This window comes from Schistocerca serialis, chromosome 1 (genome assembly GCF_023864345.2).
Source record: "Schistocerca serialis cubense isolate TAMUIC-IGC-003099 chromosome 1, iqSchSeri2.2, whole genome shotgun sequence".
In the NCBI taxonomy this organism is placed as follows: domain Eukaryota; kingdom Metazoa; phylum Arthropoda; class Insecta; order Orthoptera; family Acrididae; genus Schistocerca; species Schistocerca serialis.
In genome coordinates this window covers 427,512,757-427,530,796 of record NC_064638.1, presented here as the reverse complement: position 1 = coordinate 427,530,796, position 18,040 = coordinate 427,512,757, and the positions used below count along the sequence as shown (strand labels likewise).

General features: G+C 56.0%; 1 protein-coding gene, 4 non-coding genes and 1 pseudogene across 5 annotated transcripts; all 6 read right to left on the bottom strand.

Annotated features, from left to right (window-relative positions):
- Positions 1-464: 464 nt before the first annotated feature.
- On the bottom strand, positions 465-639 carry LOC126421129 (U2 spliceosomal RNA; annotated as a pseudogene).
- A 6,175-nt stretch (positions 640-6,814) lies between these two features.
- LOC126420531 (U2 spliceosomal RNA) lies at positions 6,815-7,007 on the bottom strand. Its single transcript, XR_007576074.1, has one exon. It is a non-coding gene; the product is annotated as a U2 spliceosomal RNA (small nuclear RNA).
- Positions 7,008-7,768: 761 nt separating this feature from the next.
- On the bottom strand, positions 7,769-7,961 carry LOC126420509 (U2 spliceosomal RNA). Its single transcript, XR_007576073.1, has one exon. It is a non-coding gene; the product is annotated as a U2 spliceosomal RNA (small nuclear RNA).
- Positions 7,962-14,291: 6,330 nt separating this feature from the next.
- Positions 14,292-14,484, bottom strand: LOC126420498 (U2 spliceosomal RNA). Its single transcript, XR_007576072.1, has one exon. It is a non-coding gene; the product is annotated as a U2 spliceosomal RNA (small nuclear RNA).
- Positions 14,485-15,244: 760 nt separating this feature from the next.
- LOC126423379 (U2 spliceosomal RNA) lies at positions 15,245-15,443 on the bottom strand. Its single transcript, XR_007576144.1, has one exon. It is a non-coding gene; the product is annotated as a U2 spliceosomal RNA (small nuclear RNA).
- Positions 15,444-16,174: 731 nt separating this feature from the next.
- Positions 16,175-17,956, bottom strand: LOC126478206 (uncharacterized protein T26G10.4-like). The gene has a single exon (XM_050103684.1). The coding sequence runs from the start codon at positions 17,954-17,956 to the stop codon at positions 16,175-16,177; it is 1,782 nt and encodes a 593-aa protein (XP_049959641.1).
- Between the last annotated feature and the right edge of the window lie 84 nt (positions 17,957-18,040).

Genomic DNA, 18,040 nt, shown 5'->3' with positions numbered 1-18,040 from the left:
GGCCGGCGCGAGCTACACCTAGCCGAGTGCTTACATCGTCCACCGCCTACTGCATACGTGTGTACACACGTATTCTGCGTGCGTGCGGCGGCGACGACGACGTTCGCGAGGAGCTAAGGATATAACTCCAAAAAATGTAATTAAAATTATCTGTGGCCGGACCATATGTGACGCCAACGAGGCATCCGAAGGCACTCTTCTGTGCCCATATAAATTACCAGCCTAGTGTAATGCGGCTGCAAGAGCGTTCCGGCTAACCGCAAAAAAAAAAAAAAAAAAAAAAAAAATAAAAAAAAAAAAAAAATAAATAAACTTCGTAAGATAATGTTAAATTAATTACAAGAAATCGAGGTGTGTAAGCAGCTAACTACTGGGCAAATCGACAACTACAACAAGTTTTGCTACCAGCGGAATATCTGATCACTGCAGAATATTAACCCATTTCAGGCTGTGTTTTAATTAATTTTAGGTGGGCCGATCCCGGCGGTACTGCAATGCCGGGCCAACCCGCGACAGAGGTGGAGCAAGCCCCTAGCACTCCGTCATGAGCCAAAAATGAGTTTAATATTCTGGTCCTGCGATGCAGGACGTATCAGATATTAAGCTGATAAGAACAGATACTACACTTTTTTTTTTTTTTTTTTTTTTTTTAATTTTTTGTTTTTTTTTTTTGAAAGAACGGATACTACACTTTTTTTTTTTTTTTTTTTTTTTTTTTTTTTTTTCAAAAATGCCGCCATCCTAGAGTGTCGACGCAGCACGCACAGGGTGCATTGAGTAGCAAGACTTGTTGCCAGGAACGAAATTAAAAGCGAGGGGCATACTCTGCTATGCCGCAGTGGGCGACGACACTTGACTCAGAAAGACACCTCGCTCTGCAGGTGTGAAGAAATAGTGAGTTGAGAACCAAAAAGGAAGAAAGAAAGAAAGATAGAAAGGAAATTAAAAACAGGGACGGCAGCACACACAAGTGAAAATGAAACTGGCGAGATAATCCCATCGCCTAGAGAATTAACTAAGGAATAAGCTTCTAAGATTGATTGCGTGATTCCTAGTTTTCCAATAAAGTTTTTGCAATAATTGTTCCAAATGCGAATCTGGGGTGAGTCAAGTCAGAGATTGGTGCAAAAACCAGGGGCAAGCCCAGGCAATGCCTGGACAAGGTGCCCTAGGTAACCTGGAACACCGTTTGGTATCCATGGATCATTGCAACTTTCAAATACCGGGCAAAAGTGGTCGTATAGTTTCGAGCAGATTCCGCCACGCGATGCTGGCTCCACAGGTAGTCCATGTAAGAGACAGCATCGGCGAGGGAAAGGTCGTAGATCGTGAAAATGGTGTGGCCCAAGAGCCACACCATTGCGTTACGCCTTGGTCGGGGTTGTGTTTGAAGATCAGGTGTAAGGAACCAGTCGGTGGTTACATTTGCTGGCGTCGTCCCACCGATCAGCGCTATGAGTACACGTGCAAGGGTCCACACTTCTGTGACGTGGGGGCAGAGGAGGCGATGCTCCCTGGTGTCAACGTCACCACAGCGGCCGCAAGCAGCCGAGGGCCGTAGGCGGATGGCCGCCAGGCGATGGTTAGTGGGGATTAAATTGTTGACGACACGGTACCATAGCGCTGAAACCGCCGTGGGAAGGGCTGAGTTGTTAATATTAGCCCAAACTTGGCGCCAGATGACCGACGGTCGTCTGTCCTCCAATTTATGGGGCTTGGGCTGGCCTCGGAGTGCCTGGTAAAGGCGCTTCGACGTGCGTGCCTTGTCAGTGGCCACTGCGAGGACATAACTGCGGTGGAAGTAATAGTCTCTGACCGTCGTCAACCGGATCGGAATATGCATCAAACAGACCGGTGCACGCGCCGAGTGTGGACGATAACGGTCGAAGAGGACCGCTGTAGTCCCACCGGGGTCGGCGTCGCGCAAAGCGGTGACACGGTGTATCAGAAGGGCCGCACATTTCCGGGAAAAGTCAATGAGGCCGAGGCCGCCATCGGCCTTCGGCAGCGTACAGGTCAGCGCATCAACCTTGAACAGCGCATGCCGCCACAAGAGCCAATATACTGCTTGGGATATGGCTCGGCCGATCTGCTTCGGCAGCGTAAGGAGTTGGGCGACATACCATGCTCTTGAGAGGAGATAACCATTAATAAGCCGGATGCGTTGATGGAGGTCGAGCCGTCGATCAGCGTGGCTCACGCAAAGGCCCCTGATGCGTGTGAGAAGCCGCCGCCACGTGAGGGTTAACATACGCTGCGGACAGGCAGTCACCTCAAGACCCAAGATACGCTGTTCCCCTACAACTCTGTACCAGGGGCGTTCGACGGTCAAAGATCGTGGCCCTAGCGGAAGTAACACAGTCTTGTTGGGATTTAACTGAGCACCGGAGGCCCGTTCATAAACATCGAGAATGCGGCGAACGGAATCGATGTCCCTTGCGTTAGCAACGAACACACCAACGTCATCGGCGTAGGCCGCACAGCGGAAGGTGACGCCTGGGAGAACGACACCGTCGACCAACCGGCCAATGTCACGCAGCATGGGGTCCAGCGCTAAGGCAAACAAATACATCGACAAGGGACACCCCTGTCGAACTGACCGTCTGATGGGAATGGGGCGCGACCGGCAACCGTTCACCACAATAGTGGAATTCGCCCCATCCAAGAAGTTCCGGATGATGCGTATGAAGCGCTCCCCAAAACCCATCCGCGACATAACGCCCAGCAGGTAAGGGTGCGAGACCCTGTCAAAGGCACCGGCGAAGTCCAAGGAAAGAATGGCAGCCGGGGTGCGAGTGTCAGCGGTGAGGAAGACAACATCGCGGTACAGGGAAGCGGCGGTGAAGATGTTCCGACGCGAAACGCCACAGGATTGAGTGGGGCAAAGTACCTTAGACATCGCCTGTTTGAGACGAGAGGCCACGCATCGTGCCACCAACTTATAGTCAGTGTTAAGGACAGTGATAGGACGCAGGTCTTGAGCTCGGCAGTGACCAGTCACCTTTGGAATAAGGGCAATACGTCCAGATAAAAAGTCGGCGGGTAAGTCGCATCCAGCAAAAATCTCCTCGCACATTGTGCAGAAACGGTCGCCGAGCAGGTCCCAAAATTGTTGGTAGAACTCATAAGGGAGACCGTCGGGGCCAGGTGACTTGCGTCCCGGACAGGCACGGAGGACAGATGTGAGGTCAGCGAGTGTCAGGGGCTCGGTTAAGGAGCCGCGGTCATGACGATCCAAAGAAGTGGGCACCCCACTGACAAGTGCACGTTGGGCGGCAACGTCGACCTCAACATCCTGGAAGAGGTGCGTGAAATGGTCCGTCAGGTGTTGGAGGACGTCGCGGTTGTCTGCGATCCGCGCACCATCGTCTGTCTTAAGGCGCAAAATGGTGTTCTTCTTGGCACGAGTTCGTTCAGAGGCTAGGTGATAAAGGGATGGCTCCTCGCCTTCAATCAGGGATGCAGAACGACACCGCACCACCATACCGTCGGCTTTCTCCCGAGAGAAGCGAAGGATTTGCGCCTTAATTTTGTTGAGGCGCATGCGGAGCTGATCATACCGGTCAGCAGGAAGAGTCAGGGCGTCAGTGAGACACTGCTGATAGAAGGCCAACGTGCTACGTTTCCAGTGGGCGACGTCGCGACTGTATTGCCGGATAACACGTCGCAGCCGGGGCTTCGCACAGCGGAGCCACCAAACCACCGTGGTAGGGTACCGGGAAGTGTCCACGAGACAATCCTGCCACGTTTTCGTGACAAGAGCACGAAGTTCGGGCAGGGACAGATGAAGGGTATTCATCTTCCAAGAGGTGCCACGAGGAACCGGGGCAGGACCCGCGATACGCAAGGAACACGAGTACGCACAGTGGTCACTAAAGGCCACGGGTATGACTTGGACGGCACAAAGGGCGGGAGTCAAATCAGTCGAGACATAAACACGATCAATACGGCTGGCTCCAGTGGGATAGATGTGGGTAAATTGCGTGTAGGCGGGATGGAAGTGGCGCCATGTGTCAGTAAGGTCAGCCGCCCGAAGGAGTGAAGCGAGCGCTTCACACCGCATAGGCGTCGGGACCTGGTCAACTTCGGCCACCACACAGTTGAAGTCTCCGCCAAAGACGATAGGGCGACGAGCTGCTAAGAAAGGGGGAAGATCAGACTGAAAAAGTGTTGTTCTGCCATGCCTGTGGTTAGCACCGGAAGGAGCATAGACATTTAGAAAAAGGACATCTTGAAGGATACATGCAAGAACGCGACCGTTGGGTAGCGTGGTAACGTGGGATGGAATAAACTCTGATCGGTAGAGCAAAGCAGTACCCCGCCGGGCGTCAGGGTCGATGTTATACAGTGCCTCATAACCAGCAAGGTCAGATAGAAAAGGGGCACAAACTTCCTGGAGAAAGACCACATCAAACGCACCAAGGCGGAGAAAGTCCTTCAGAGATCGAAGTTTGACCGGGTTGGAGATGGAGTTGATATTGATCGTTAAAAGGGAGAGGGCTCCCGGCGGACGGTCAAAGGCAGGCATGGGAGAGCAACACAGAGTAGACAACGGCAGATAGGGTCACGGCCGTAGGGAAGCAGGTGTGGAAATATCCACACCAGAACCCAGCGATATCACCCCGGATGTGAGAAACAAATACCAAGCAGCTCATGTGGGGAAAGGCCCACTCAATCACGCATGTCATCGCCCTCGTCGTCAGCCCAGTTCAGGCCTCCCCCATCGGCAGGATAGTCTGAGCCAGGCGGCGCAGACGCCTCGGACACAGTAGGATGTGAAAGGGTACGAGTACGCTGCATTGGCTGGTCACTACCCTGGTCATGTTTTCGTTTTGCAGGGATCGCTCCCCGATCTCGCGAGGAACTGATAAGAGCCTCTAGTTGCCGAGCAGTTTGCCGCATACCGCCCGAGCGGTCAGCGGAAACAGAGCGGGAAACTGAGGAGGCCTGAGAGTCAGCCTCACTGCCGCTCTCAGGGGGACGGAAACCGTCCGCCTCCTCCGCCGGCTGGTCCGGGTTCGCCTTCTTGCGCCGATGACGACGGCGGGGGGACTTAGCGTCATCTGCCGGGAGGGGCGGGGTAGGAAGAACGACCTCCATCTGTTCGACAGCGACCACATCACTCGCCATAGCAGGCACATCAGACGCCGCCGGCGGTACCGCCACAACGGGCGTCTGGTCCGGGACGGGTCCGTCTATCGGTGCACTGGGTGCCGGTAGCACTGCTTCTGGCGGGGGCGACACGTCAGTCCGCTCAGCGGGACGGTGGGCAGCGCCCGCCACTACCTCGCTGAGGAGAGGCACAAGGTCGGTACCAGCAGTGCGTTCCCGCGGCAGTTGCACGGGACGCCGGCGCGGGCAGTCCACGCGGAGATGCTCCGTCGATTGACAAAGGGAGCAAGTCTGCGGTTGCCCAATATAGGTGATCTGGGCCCTGGTACTCGCAACATTTATATACGACGGGATGTGCTGGCGGAGGTCCATGCGGACACTACGAACGCCGCTGTTGCCCTGGAAACGGTAGGCACTTCCCCACTTCTCATTCGTGATGCTGAGCACCGTGCCATACCGCGACAGGACACGGCCGATTACGTCATTGGGACACTCAGGGGGTACGTTAAATACCCGCACAGTCCGTATCCCAAAGCCAGATGGCACAATATGCACTGTTCCGACAGTTCCATCGAAGTAGCGGAACGGATGTTCGCCCGCGAGTGCCAGGCCATACTTTTCGTATTTCTCCTGGTCGAGAAATTTCACGAATAACGAGAATAAGACAAAATCCAGTTGAAAGGTGTCGACGTCATTTTCCGGTACTTTCAGATCACCAAATATCCATTCCTGTATTTCAAAGGCCGTAGGCCGTCTCGCTGCTCTGTCGAATACGCATTGAATACTGTTCGACCGGTTCGACATATTCACCGCAAAAATATCAACGCTGGAAAAACCAAGAACAAACGAAACGACCACGAAACGCGACTCGCGACCCGCTACAGAGCACAACGGACCGCTCCGACCGCGGGGTGCTTCTTAGCCAAAAGGCCGAGAAGCGATAAGGAAAAACCGCAGTCGAAGGGCCTAAATGCTTGCAGCGTGTGCGCTCCACATGTGGGAGTGACACACGGTGGTACGGGCCGATATGGCAACAGGCGACCGTCGAAAACATCGCAAAAGCAAGTGCCGGAAGGAAGGAGAATTCGCGAGAGCACTCGTCAACAGCCCAGTACTACCCTCCATGGCGAACAGTAAACTGCGACTCCCATTTGAACGCCGCCGGCTGCCAGGGCAGTGGAGAAGCCGTGAGGCCGCCCCACAGCAGCGCCAGGCCGGCGCGAGCTACACCGGCGCGAGGCCGGCGCGAGCTACACCTAGCCGAGTGCTTACATCGTCCACCGCCTACTGCATACGTGTGTACACACGTATTCTGCGTGCGTGCGGCGGCGACGACGACGTTCGCGAGGAGCTAAGGATATAACTCCAAAAAATGTAATTAAAATTATCTGTGGCCGGACCATATGTGACGCCAACGAGGCATCCGAAGGCACTCTTCTGTGCCCATATAAATTACCAGCCTAGTGTAATGCGGCTGCAAGAGCGTTCCGGCTAACCGCAAAAAAAAAAAAAAAAAAAAAAAAAATAAAAAAAAAAAAAAAATAAATAAACTTCGTAAGATAATGTTAAATTAATTACAAGAAATCGAGGTGTGTAAGCAGCTAACTACTGGGCAAATCGACAACTACAACAAGTTTTGCTACCAGCGGAATATCTGATCACTGCAGAATATTAACCCATTTCAGGCTGTGTTTTAATTAATTTTAGGTGGGCCGATCCCGGCGGTACTGCAATGCCGGGCCAACCCGCGACAGAGGTGGAGCAAGCCCCTAGCACTCCGTCATGAGCCAAAAATGAGTTTAATATTCTGGTCCTGCGATGCAGGACGTATCAGATATTAAGCTGATAAGAACAGATACTACACTTTGATCTTAGCCAAAAGGCCGAGAAGCGATAAGGAAAAACCGCAAGTCGAAGGGCCTAAATGCTTGCAGCGTGTGCGCTCCACATGTGGGAGTGACACACGGTGGTACGGGCCGATATGGCAACAGGCGACCGTCGAAAACATCGCAAAAGCAAGTGCCGGAAGGAAGGAGAATTCGCGAGAGCACTCGTCAACAGCCCAGTACTACCCTCCATGGCGAACAGTAAACTGCGACTCCCATTTGAACGCCGCCGGCTGCCAGGGCAGTGGAGAAGCCGTGAGGCCGCCCCACAGCAGCGCCAGGCCGGCGCGAGCTACACCGGCGCGAGGCCGGCGCGAGCTACACCTAGCCGAGTGCTTACATCGTCCACCGCCTACTGCATACGTGTGTACACACGTATTCTGCGTGCGTGCGGCGGCGACGACGACGTTCGCGAGGAGCTAAGGATATAACTCCAAAAAATGTAATTAAAATTATCTGTGGCCGGACCATATGTGACGCCAACGAGGCATCCGAAGGCACTCTTCTGTGCCCATATAAATTACCAGCCTAGTGTAATGCGGCTGCAAGAGCGTTCCGGCTAACCGCAAAAAAAAAAAAAAAAAAAAAAAAAATAAAAAAAAAAAAAAAATAAATAAACTTCGTAAGATAATGTTAAATTAATTACAAGAAATCGAGGTGTGTAAGCAGCTAACTACTGGGCAAATCGACAACTACAACAAGTTTTGCTACCAGCGGAATATCTGATCACTGCAGAATATTAACCCATTTCAGGCTGTGTTTTAATTAATTTTAGGTGGGCCGATCCCGGCGGTACTGCAATGCCGGGCCAACCCGCGACAGAGGTGGAGCAAGCCCCTAGCACTCCGTCATGAGCCAAAAATGAGTTTAATATTCTGGTCCTGCGATGCAGGACGTATCAGATATTAAGCTGATAAGAACAGATACTACACTTTGATCTTAGCCAAAAGGCCGAGAAGCGATAAGGAAAAACCGTTTTTTTTTTTTTTTTTTTCTTTATTGTAATTTGGACACCCCATACAAGGTGGGCTGGCAGCGGAACAGTGTACTCCGCTCTTCAGCCATAAGCAGTACAAGAAAAAAGAAAGGGAGACAGACAAGTAACAGAATGGCGGTTAAAAAACAGGAGATACAATAGTTAAAAGACATGAAGCCGTTCACACTTGACGAAACAAACAAGAAAAACCGTCGGCACTGGGCACAAACACTGACGAGGTAGATGACACACGTGAACGAAGGAGCGTGGACGGCGAAAAACACTGAGGCACAGACACGACGGCACAGACACTAATCCGAGGGCGATGATCTCCGGCGCGCGAAAGTTCACGATGCGTGTGCGAGTCCGGGGACCTGCCAAGAGAGGAGGAGGAGGAGGAGGAGGAGGAGGAGGAGGAGGAGGAGGGGGAGAGGGAAAGCGAGAGGGGAGAGCAGGGACGCCACGGGCTGGGGAAAGAGGGGGGAGAGAGGAAGGGGGAGGGGAAGCCCGGAAGAAGAGGGGTGGAGGGAGGGGATGGGGGAAAAGGAGAGAGAAGGGAAGGGAAGAGAAAGGAGGGAGGGTGCCGCAGGGAAAGGACACCAGGAGGGAGGGGGGGCAGGGTCAAAGTTGATAGGAGGGGTAGATGGAGGGGACGAGGACATCATCAGGGAGAGGGAGCTGGCGGAAACCACCTTGGGAGAGGGTAAGGAGGGTGGAGAGATGGAGACCGGGTGGGACATGGGAGTACAGGCGCGGCAGCGGGCGGGGGTGGGAGAGGATCGGGGAGACGAGCGGGTGAGGAGGATCGAGTTTACGGGAGGTGTAGAGGATTCGTAGCCTTTCGAGGAAGAGGAGGAGGTGGGGGAAGGGGATAAGGTCATACAGGATCCGTGTGGGGGAAGGGAGACGGATGCGATAGGCAAGGCGGAGAGCATGGCGTTCAAGGATTTGGAGGGATTTATAAAAGGAAGGGGGGGCGGAGATCCAGGCTGGATGGGCGTAACAGAGGATAGGACGGATGAGGGACTTATAGGTGTGGAGGATGGTGGAGGGGTCCAAACCCCACGTTCGGCCGGAAAGGAGCTTGAGGAGACGGAGTCGGGAACGTGCCTTGGCTTGGATTGTCTGGAGATGGGGAGTCCAGGAGAGGCGACGGTCGAGGGTGACGCCAAGGTACTTAAGGGTGGGGGTGAGAGCGATGGGACGGCCATAAACGGTGAGATAGAAATCAAGGAGGCGGAAGGAGGGAGTGGTGTTGCCTACAATGATCGCCTGGGTTTTGGAAGGATTGACCTTGAGCAACCACTGGTTGCACCAAGCGGTGAACCGGTCAAGATGGGATTGGAGAAGGCGTTGAGAGCGTCGCAGGGTGGGGGCAAGGGCAAGGAAGGCGGTGTCATCGGCAAACTGGAGAAGGTGGACAGGGGGTGACGGCGGCGGCATGTCCGCCGTGTACAACAAGTACAGAAGGGGGGATAGGACGGAGCCTTGGGGCACACCGGCGGAGGGGAAAAAGGTGTAGGAATCGGTGTTATGGATGGTGACATAGGAAGGACGGCGGGAGAGAAAGGAACCGATCAGACGAACGTAGTTAATGGGAAGGGCGAAGGTTTGGAGCTTGAAGAGGAGACCGGAATGCCAGACGCGGTCATATGCGCGTTCGAGGTCAAGAGAGAGGAAGATTGCGGAGCGACGGGAATTGAGCTGTTCGGAAAGGAGATGAGTGAGGTGAAGGAGAAGATCGTCGGAAGAGAAGGACGGCCGAAAGCCACACTGGGTAACGGGGAGGAGGCGGTGCTGGCGGAGATGCTGGTGGATGCGGCGGGTGAGGATAGATTCCAGGACCTTGCTGAAGACCGAGGTAAGGCTGATGGGACGGTAGGAGGAGACGGCGGACGGCGGTTTGCCAGGTTTGAGGAACATGAGGATACGGGAGGTTTTCCACAGGTCGGGGTAGTAACCGGTGGACAGGACTACATTGTAGAGCCTGGCCAGGGTGGAGAGAAAAGAGACAGGAGCTTCACGAAGGTGACGGTAGGTAACACGATCGTGACCAGGAGCGGTGTTGCGTTTGGTGCGGAGTGTATCGATGAGATCCTGTGTGGTGATGGGGGCATTAAGGTCCGTGTGTGGAATGTTGTCCAAGTGCTGGAAACCAGGAGCGAGGGGAGGGACAGAGGTGTCAGTTCGATCGCGGATATCTGGGAAGAGGGAGTAATCGAACTGGGGATCATCAGGGATGGAAAACACATCGGACAGGTAGGAGGCAAAGTGATTGGCCTTACTAAGGGCGTCAGGGAAGGGGTGATCATCGTGGAGAAGAGGATAGTAGGGGGAGGGTTTAGTTCCGGTAAGGCGACGGAAGGCGGTCCAGAACTTGGACGAGTTTATAGGGAGGGTAGCATTTAAACGGGTGCATGTCTGTCGCCAGTCCCGGCGTTTCTTGGCCGCGAGCAAATTTCGAATGTGTCGCTGTAGTTGCCGGTGGCGTCGTAGGGTGTCCGGGTCACGCGTGCGGAGGAAGGCACGGTAGAGACGACGGGATTCACGGAGGAGGAGGACGGCCTGTGGTGGTAAGGTAGGACGGTGGGGGTGGACGGCAACAGTAGGGACGTGGGCCTCCACGGCCTCAGACAAGGTCTGCTGGAGAAAGGAGGCGGCATGGGTGACATCATCGGGACGGCGGTAGGCGAGAGGGTGGCTATCGACCTGAGTGGAGAGGGTATCCCGGTAGGCATTCCAGTTGGCACGGGAATAGTCATGGATGTACTTAGGGGGAGGGTCATGACGAGGGTCGGGGCGGGGGCGACGGCCGTCTGACACGGTGAGGAGGACAGGGAGATGGTCGCTACCAATAGGCTCCAGGACATCCACCGTAATGCGACCAAGGAGGTTGGGGGAGGAGAGGATAACATCGGGAGTGGAGTTGGATTCGGGACGGGTGTGCTGGGGGATGGGGATGAGGTCGCCTTGAAGGGAGGAGAGGAACCGATGCCACCGCCGTAACTGGGCAGCGGAGCGACTATGGATGTTGAGGTCGGCGGCGATCACATAGGAGGAGAAGGTACGGTCGATGTGGGAGAGGAAGTCGAAAGGAAGAGGGGCGTTGGGGCGGACATAGATGGTGGCACAGGTAATGGTAAGGCCGGGGAAGAAGAGACTAAGGATCAGGTGTTCGGTGGGGTCGGGAAGGAGAGGCTGGAGCCGAACGGGGATCTGGCGGTGGTGGCCAATGGCAACTCCGCCACGCGCAACTGGGAGGGGAGTATCGGAGCGGTGGAGGAGATAGGGGGAGGTGTGGATGGAGTGGTGGGGTTGGAGGAAGGTTTCATTAAGGAGGAAGGCATCCACACGGTGGGTAGCAAGGGTGTGCAGGAAGAGGTTCTTGTTGGCGGGAAGGGAGCGGATATTGTTGAAAAGGATACGATGCTGTCGCGCCATTGGAAGGACTTAGACGAGGGTGTCAAGGCGGGAGAAGGTGAAATGGGCCTGGTTATTGGAAAAGGTGGCGTACATTTTAAGGTGGAATATGGAACGGGCGGCGAGGGAGATCTGCTGTAAGGTGTGGGGGCGCTGAAAGGGATGGACGTTTTGGAGGACAATGGTGAGGAACCTGATGATGTCCTCAGCAGTGGGGGGGGGACGAAGGGAATTGCCAGGAGGGGTGGGGGCGTCCAGGGGACGGACAGGGACGGTGAGTTCAGGAGTGGTAGGAGGAGGTCGGGCTTTACATTTTTGGGAGTAGGTGGGGTGGGGGAGGCTGCAGGTATTACAGGAGGGAGGGGATTGGAGGTTGGGGCACTGCCGGAGGAAGTGCGCTTGCCGACAATGCGGGCAGGTGGGGGCCTCGCGGCACTCGGCTGTTGGATGTGCATCGTAGCGCAGACATCTCTGGCAGCGCAGGGATTGAGGGGGGGAACGGGAGGGGTCGACTTTGAACCGCTGATTGAAGAGGAGGGCACCCTCCTTCAGGAGACGGTCAATGGAGGGGGCGTCCTCAGAGAAAACCCGCATAAGGCGGGTGGGGCCGGTCGCGTTAAAAATGCGGCGGACTGCCCGCACCTCCAGGGTGGGATGGGCCTTCAGCTCCGCCAGCACCTCCTCCTCCGTGATCGACGGGCTAAGCCGAGTGATCACGGCGGTGAGGGTCGGCGGGCGACGCGGGGGTTGGGGTTGGCGGGTAGGAGATGGGGAGGGAGCAGGGGTGAGGGTGGCGTGAGGACCAAAACGGGTGATGGGGAGGCGGGAGAGGATGTCAGTATGGAGGGTGGGGCTGGGGGAGGAGATAAGAACAGAATCCCGTCTGGGAGTAAGGAGAGATATGGGGGCGCCAGGGAAATGTTGGCGGAGGAGGAGGGAGAGATTCCGGGCCTCGAGGAAGGAAGGATCGGGATGGGACAGGAGATATTTGTAGAGACCGGGTGGGGAGGAGGAGGAGGAGGAGGGAGCGGGGCCTGGTGGGGAGACGTCCATGGCATTTTGGGGTGGGGATGGGGGGCGGGGTGGAGCCTTTTTAGGAGCAGAGGAAGTGGAGGCGCCACTAGGGCGTTTGACAGCGGCAGATGGGCGGGTGGTGACATGAGGGACGGGAACGATGGGGAGGTGGCGGGAAGGGACAGGTCCCGGCACGGACGCAGCAGTCGGCGCCGGAGAGAGTGACTGTGACGGTGCAGGCGAATGTGGCAGTGATGGTGATGGTGACGATGACGATGACGGTGGTGGCGGTGATGGCGATGGCGACGGCGACGGCGACGGGGAGAGCTGGGCGTGGGCAGTGGCCCGACGGGCCACCACCCTAGCCGGAGCTGCAGTGACAGGCTGGGGGAGTGGGGGGAAAGGATCAGAACGAGAGGAAGAGGCGGGAGAGGGGGCGACAAAGAGCGAGGGCGAAGGGATAGAGAGGAGGGGAGGGATGGAAGGAGGGGGGTGGGACTGGGCACACCAAGTGATAGTGGTGGTGGCGGCGGAAGGGGACGTATACACGATGGCGGTGGTGGTAGTAGTGACGGTGGTGGTGGGGGCGGACATGACGACAAGAAGAAGAAAGAAAAACACAGCACTAAAGGGACAGGACACACACTGGGAGACGACGGACGGCGACGGCGACGGCGACGGCGACGGCGACGGCGACGGCGACGGCGACGGCGACGGCAACGGCGACGGCGACGGCGACGGCGACAGGCAGGGACGCTGCTGCCGCGGACTGGGCCGGGGCGGCGGCGGCGGCGGCGGCGGCGGCGGCGGCGGCGGCGGCGGCTACTGCTGCTGCTGCTGCTGGCAGGACTGCTGCTGGCTGGACTGCTGCTGCCACCGGAGGGCTGGCTGGCTGGCTGGCTGGCTGGCTGGCTGGCTGGCTGGCTGGCTGGCTGGCTGGCTGGCTGGCTGCGGGACCACCGCTGCAGGCCGGGACCGGGAACTGCTGCTGCTGGCTGGCTGGCTGGCTGGCTGGCACCTGTAAACCCTAGCACTTCGATTAGCGCGAAAACGGCACTATCGAAGGGCGGTAACCTTTCGGTGTACCGCCGGAGATGAAGGAAAAACCGCAAGTCGAAGGGCCTAAATGCTTGCAGCGTGTGCGCTCCACATGTGGGAGTGACACACGGTGGTACGGGCCGATATGGCAACAGGCGACCGTCGAAAACATCGCAAAAGCAAGTGCCGGAAGGAAGGAGAATTCGCGAGAGCACTCGTCAACAGCCCAGTACTACCCTCCATGGCGAACAGTAAACTGCGACTCCCATTTGAACGCCGCCGGCTGCCAGGGCAGTGGAGAAGCCGTGAGGCCGCCCCACAGCAGCGCCAGGCCGGCGCGAGCTACACCGGCGCGAGGCCGGCGCGAGCTACACCTAGCCGAGTGCTTACATCGTCCACCGCCTACTGCATACGTGTGTACACACGTATTCTGCGTGCGTGCGGCGGCGACGACGACGTTCGCGAGGAGCTAAGGATATAACTCCAAAAAATGTAATTAAAATTATCTGTGGCCGGACCATATGTGACGCCAACGAGGCATCCGAAGGCACTCTTCTGTGCCCATATAAATTACCAGCCTAGTGTAATGCGGCTGCAAGAGCGTTCCGGCTAACCGCAAAAAAAAAAAAAAAAAAAAAAAAAAAAAAAAAAAAAAAAAAAAAAAAAATAAAAAAAAAAAAAAAAATAAATAAACTTCGTAAGATAATGTTAAATTAATTACAAGAAATCGAGGTGTGTAAGCAGCTAACTACTGGGCAAATCGACAACTACAACAAGTTTTGCTACCAGCGGAATATCTGATCACTGCAGAATATTAACCCATTTCAGGCTGTGTTTTAATTAATTTTAGGTGGGCCGATCCCGGCGGTACTGCAATGCCGGGCCAACCCGCGACAGAGGTGGAGCAAGCCCCTAGCACTCCGTCATGAGCCAAAAATGAGTTTAATATTCTGGTCCTGCGATGCAGGACGTATCAGATATTAAGCTGATAAGAACAGATACTACACTTTGATCTTAGCCAAAAGGCCGAGAAGCGATAAGGAAAAACCGCAAGTCGAAGGGCCTAAATGCTTGCAGCGTGTGCGCTCCACATGTGGGAGTGACACACGGTGGTACGGGCCGATATGGCAACAGGCGACCGTCGAAAACATCGCAAAAGCAAGTGCCGGAAGGAAGGAGAATTCGCGAGAGCACTCGTCAACAGCCCAGTACTACCCTCCATGGCGAACAGTAAACTGCGACTCCCATTTGAACGCCGCCGGCTGCCAGGGCAGTGGAGAAGCCGTGAGGCCGCCCCACAGCAGCGCCAGGCCGGCGCGAGCTACACCGGCGCGAGGCCGGCGCGAGCTACACCTAGCCGAGTGCTTACATCGTCCACCGCCTACTGCATACGTGTGTACACACGTATTCTGCGTGCGTGCGGCGGCGACGACGACGTTCGCGAGGAGCTAAGGATATAACTCCAAAAAATGTAATTAAAATTATCTGTGGCCGGACCATATGTGACGCCAACGAGGCATCCGAAGGCACTCTTCTGTGCCCATATAAATTACCAGCCTAGTGTAATGCGGCTGCAAGAGCGTTCCGGCTAACCGCAAAAAAAAAAAAAAAAAAAAAAAAATAAAAAAAAAAAAAAAATAAATAAACTTCGTAAGATAATGTTAAATTAATTACAAGAAATCGAGGTGTGTAAGCAGCTAACTACTGGGCAAATCGACAACTACAACAAGTTTTGCTACCAGCGGAATATCTGATCACTGCAGAATATTAACCCATTTCAGGCTGTGTTTTAATTAATTTTAGGTGGGCCGATCCCGGCGGTACTGCAATGCCGGGCCAACCCGCGACAGAGGTGGAGCAAGCCCCTAGCACTCCGTCATGAGCCAAAAATGAGTTTAATATTCTGGTCCTGCGATGCAGGACGTATCAGATATTAAGCTGATAAGAACAGATTTTTATTTTCCGAGATAATTCTTAGTTACAGTTTTAAGAAGTATAAATTTAAGAAAAAATATTCATGACTCTATACAAAGCGAGTTTTACAAATTTAATGAAAGTTTGAGTTAAATATATAGTAGACGGTTCTAACCGCACTTAAATATTTGAATCTTATTCTAATTCGTGGGTTAAGCCCACTACTTAAATATTGGAAGACCGCGTTAGGCGCGGATGCTTAAGTATATTACCTTAAGACTAATTCCGCGATAGGCGCGGCCTTAGATAATTCACACTGGGGAAAGTTTGGAGCTAGTTTTAGGGTCTATTTTATTTATTGCATTCTTCTCCATGCCCTGACAGCACACTGCACATGCACGGCTGCCAGCGGCTGGTGTGCCACGCACGCAGGCGGGTCACACACAGCCGGACTTCTCCCCTCTGTCCGCCTTGCGGCAGACGTCACCGGGGTGTCGTGGCAGGAGGGCGTTGCTTCCCACGCTGGCTGGAGACTGCCGGGCAGTAGGCACACGTTTGGCGCCGCCCAGCACCGCGCCAACCGAGGTGGGGGCCATATTCGGCGGACACCACGGAGGGAGGGGCACCAGGCAGCACCGCACGCACCGCTACTGACTCGGCACTGCTGCAGTGCGGCGCGAAGATGGTGTAGCGCCGCGGTCCCGCGTCGTGGAGGAGAATCTCGACGCCGACGTCACGAAGGCACCGACCTCGAAGTTCTCCGACGACTGCAGTCTCGAGGGTCTCGCAGCCTGACGTCAGAGCATGCCACAGTCTAGGGGGACACATACTGGCGGTGGCCAGTAATGTGTTCCACGTAAATGTCGCGGGACCACTTGATGGTGTCAGACACCATCAGCCGCCGCATCAGTTGGCAGTAGCGGCTAGCGATGCCTAGGTGCCGAAGCACTGCATCGTTCTGGCGGTCCCACGCCCCCAGACTGCCGACAACCAGGGCGTCGACAGTGACAGAATAGCCGCGAGCGGCTAATCCGCGCGCAACGTCGGCGTACTTTATCTTCTTCAGTTGCCGAGCGTTGTCGAGCGCAATCCGCCTATTTTCAAAGGGGATCGTCACATCGACGATGGTCACAGACTTCGCGGCCTCGTCGGTTATTACGAGGTCCGGACGCAGCCCACTGCTGTCCCCTATGACGGCTTGGTTGATCCTGATGTCAGGAACAGCAGTGTTTCCTCTTCTTGGCCGCCCAGCGACTGCTGTCGCGAGGCGGTTGAGGACCGCGTTGTGGCGATATTGCAGGGCTGCTGAGTGCACCATGCACGCGTTAATCACGTGCGGGAGCGTCTCGTTGTTGTGGCCACAGCGTCGGCAGGCTTTGTTGTTGTTTGCCCGCCCATCAAAGCGGCGACAACCGTTCAGAGGCACGACTCCGAGCCTGGCGCGATGGATAAAGCGCCAGTCTGCGAAGCGGGTGTATTTGCCTCCCGCTATGAAGTGGTTGGACGCTGTGGATTCCCTGGTGCACTCAAACACCTTCCCCTGGTCCGGTTTCCTGAGTAGGATGTGGCGCAGGCGTTGCCTCAGACACTCGCGGAGCGTCCGCGAGAGAAGACGTTTGGCGCCCCCTCCCACCCGGACATGCTCGACGCCAGTGTTGGCGGTGCGTCCCACGCTGTCATCATCGTGCTGCGGTCCATCGCCGCCATCTTCGAGGTGTCGTGTAGTCCCAGGCGCAGTCCCCTCCGTGGCCGGCTGCGTCACCCCTCCGATGCCGCCGTGTTCCGCGTCGTCAGCGATGGCGGGTCGGCCGCCGACCTCCACCTGCAACTCAGAAAGCAGCTCACTCCAGCGCCAGGTGACGCCACGCGGCGCTAGGCGCCTTGTGGCGTTCCTGACGCGCGTCCACAGTGACTGGATGTCACCTCCGTCGCGTGCGAGGTCACCCTCAGTGCTGCCGCTAAGGTAGGTGGCCAAGTCGGAACGACTCGGCTCCCTCCCCAGTCGGCGGCGCGCGGCCGTAGTTAGTGTGGCCCAGGCGATGTCTCGGACGGTGGCGTCGTCGCAGTGCAGCATGCGGAAGCCGTGGACGATCGTCGAGATGTCCGCAGCGTCCGCGAGCGGCGTCAGGCCGCAACCTCCCTCTCCCAGCGCGAGGTACAGCTGTTCGGTGGACGCACGCTGTGGGAGGAACAGCCATGATTTGACAGCCGCTTTCACTGCCTTGTCGAGCGCAGATAGCGGCCCCTTGCGTACCGCTCCGCCCCGCATGACAAAGTCAAGCCTAGGGAGGAGAAAGACACGCACAGCGTCAATCTTCTGCCAGGGAGCCAGCAGGGAAGCGTCCAGGTGCTGCAAGTCGCGTCGAATTGCCGCGATCGCATCCGTTGGCGTCTGCGTGACTTTGTACCCGGTGGGAACGCCAAGATGGAGGTAGGCGTCACCCACACCGAGCACGGCTGGTTCTCCCCCTTGCAGGGCGAATACCGAGCCTAGTGTCTGCCGACGGCGGATGTGAAGCGTGGCACACTTCGACGGCTTGAAGGTAAGCCCGGCCCACGTCGCCGCCTCACCCACAACATTGAGGAGCGTCTGCATCGCCTCTGAATCCCGCGCCAGAAGCACGATATCGTCCGCATACGCCAGTGCACTCACACTGACGCCGCTAAGCGGAATACCACA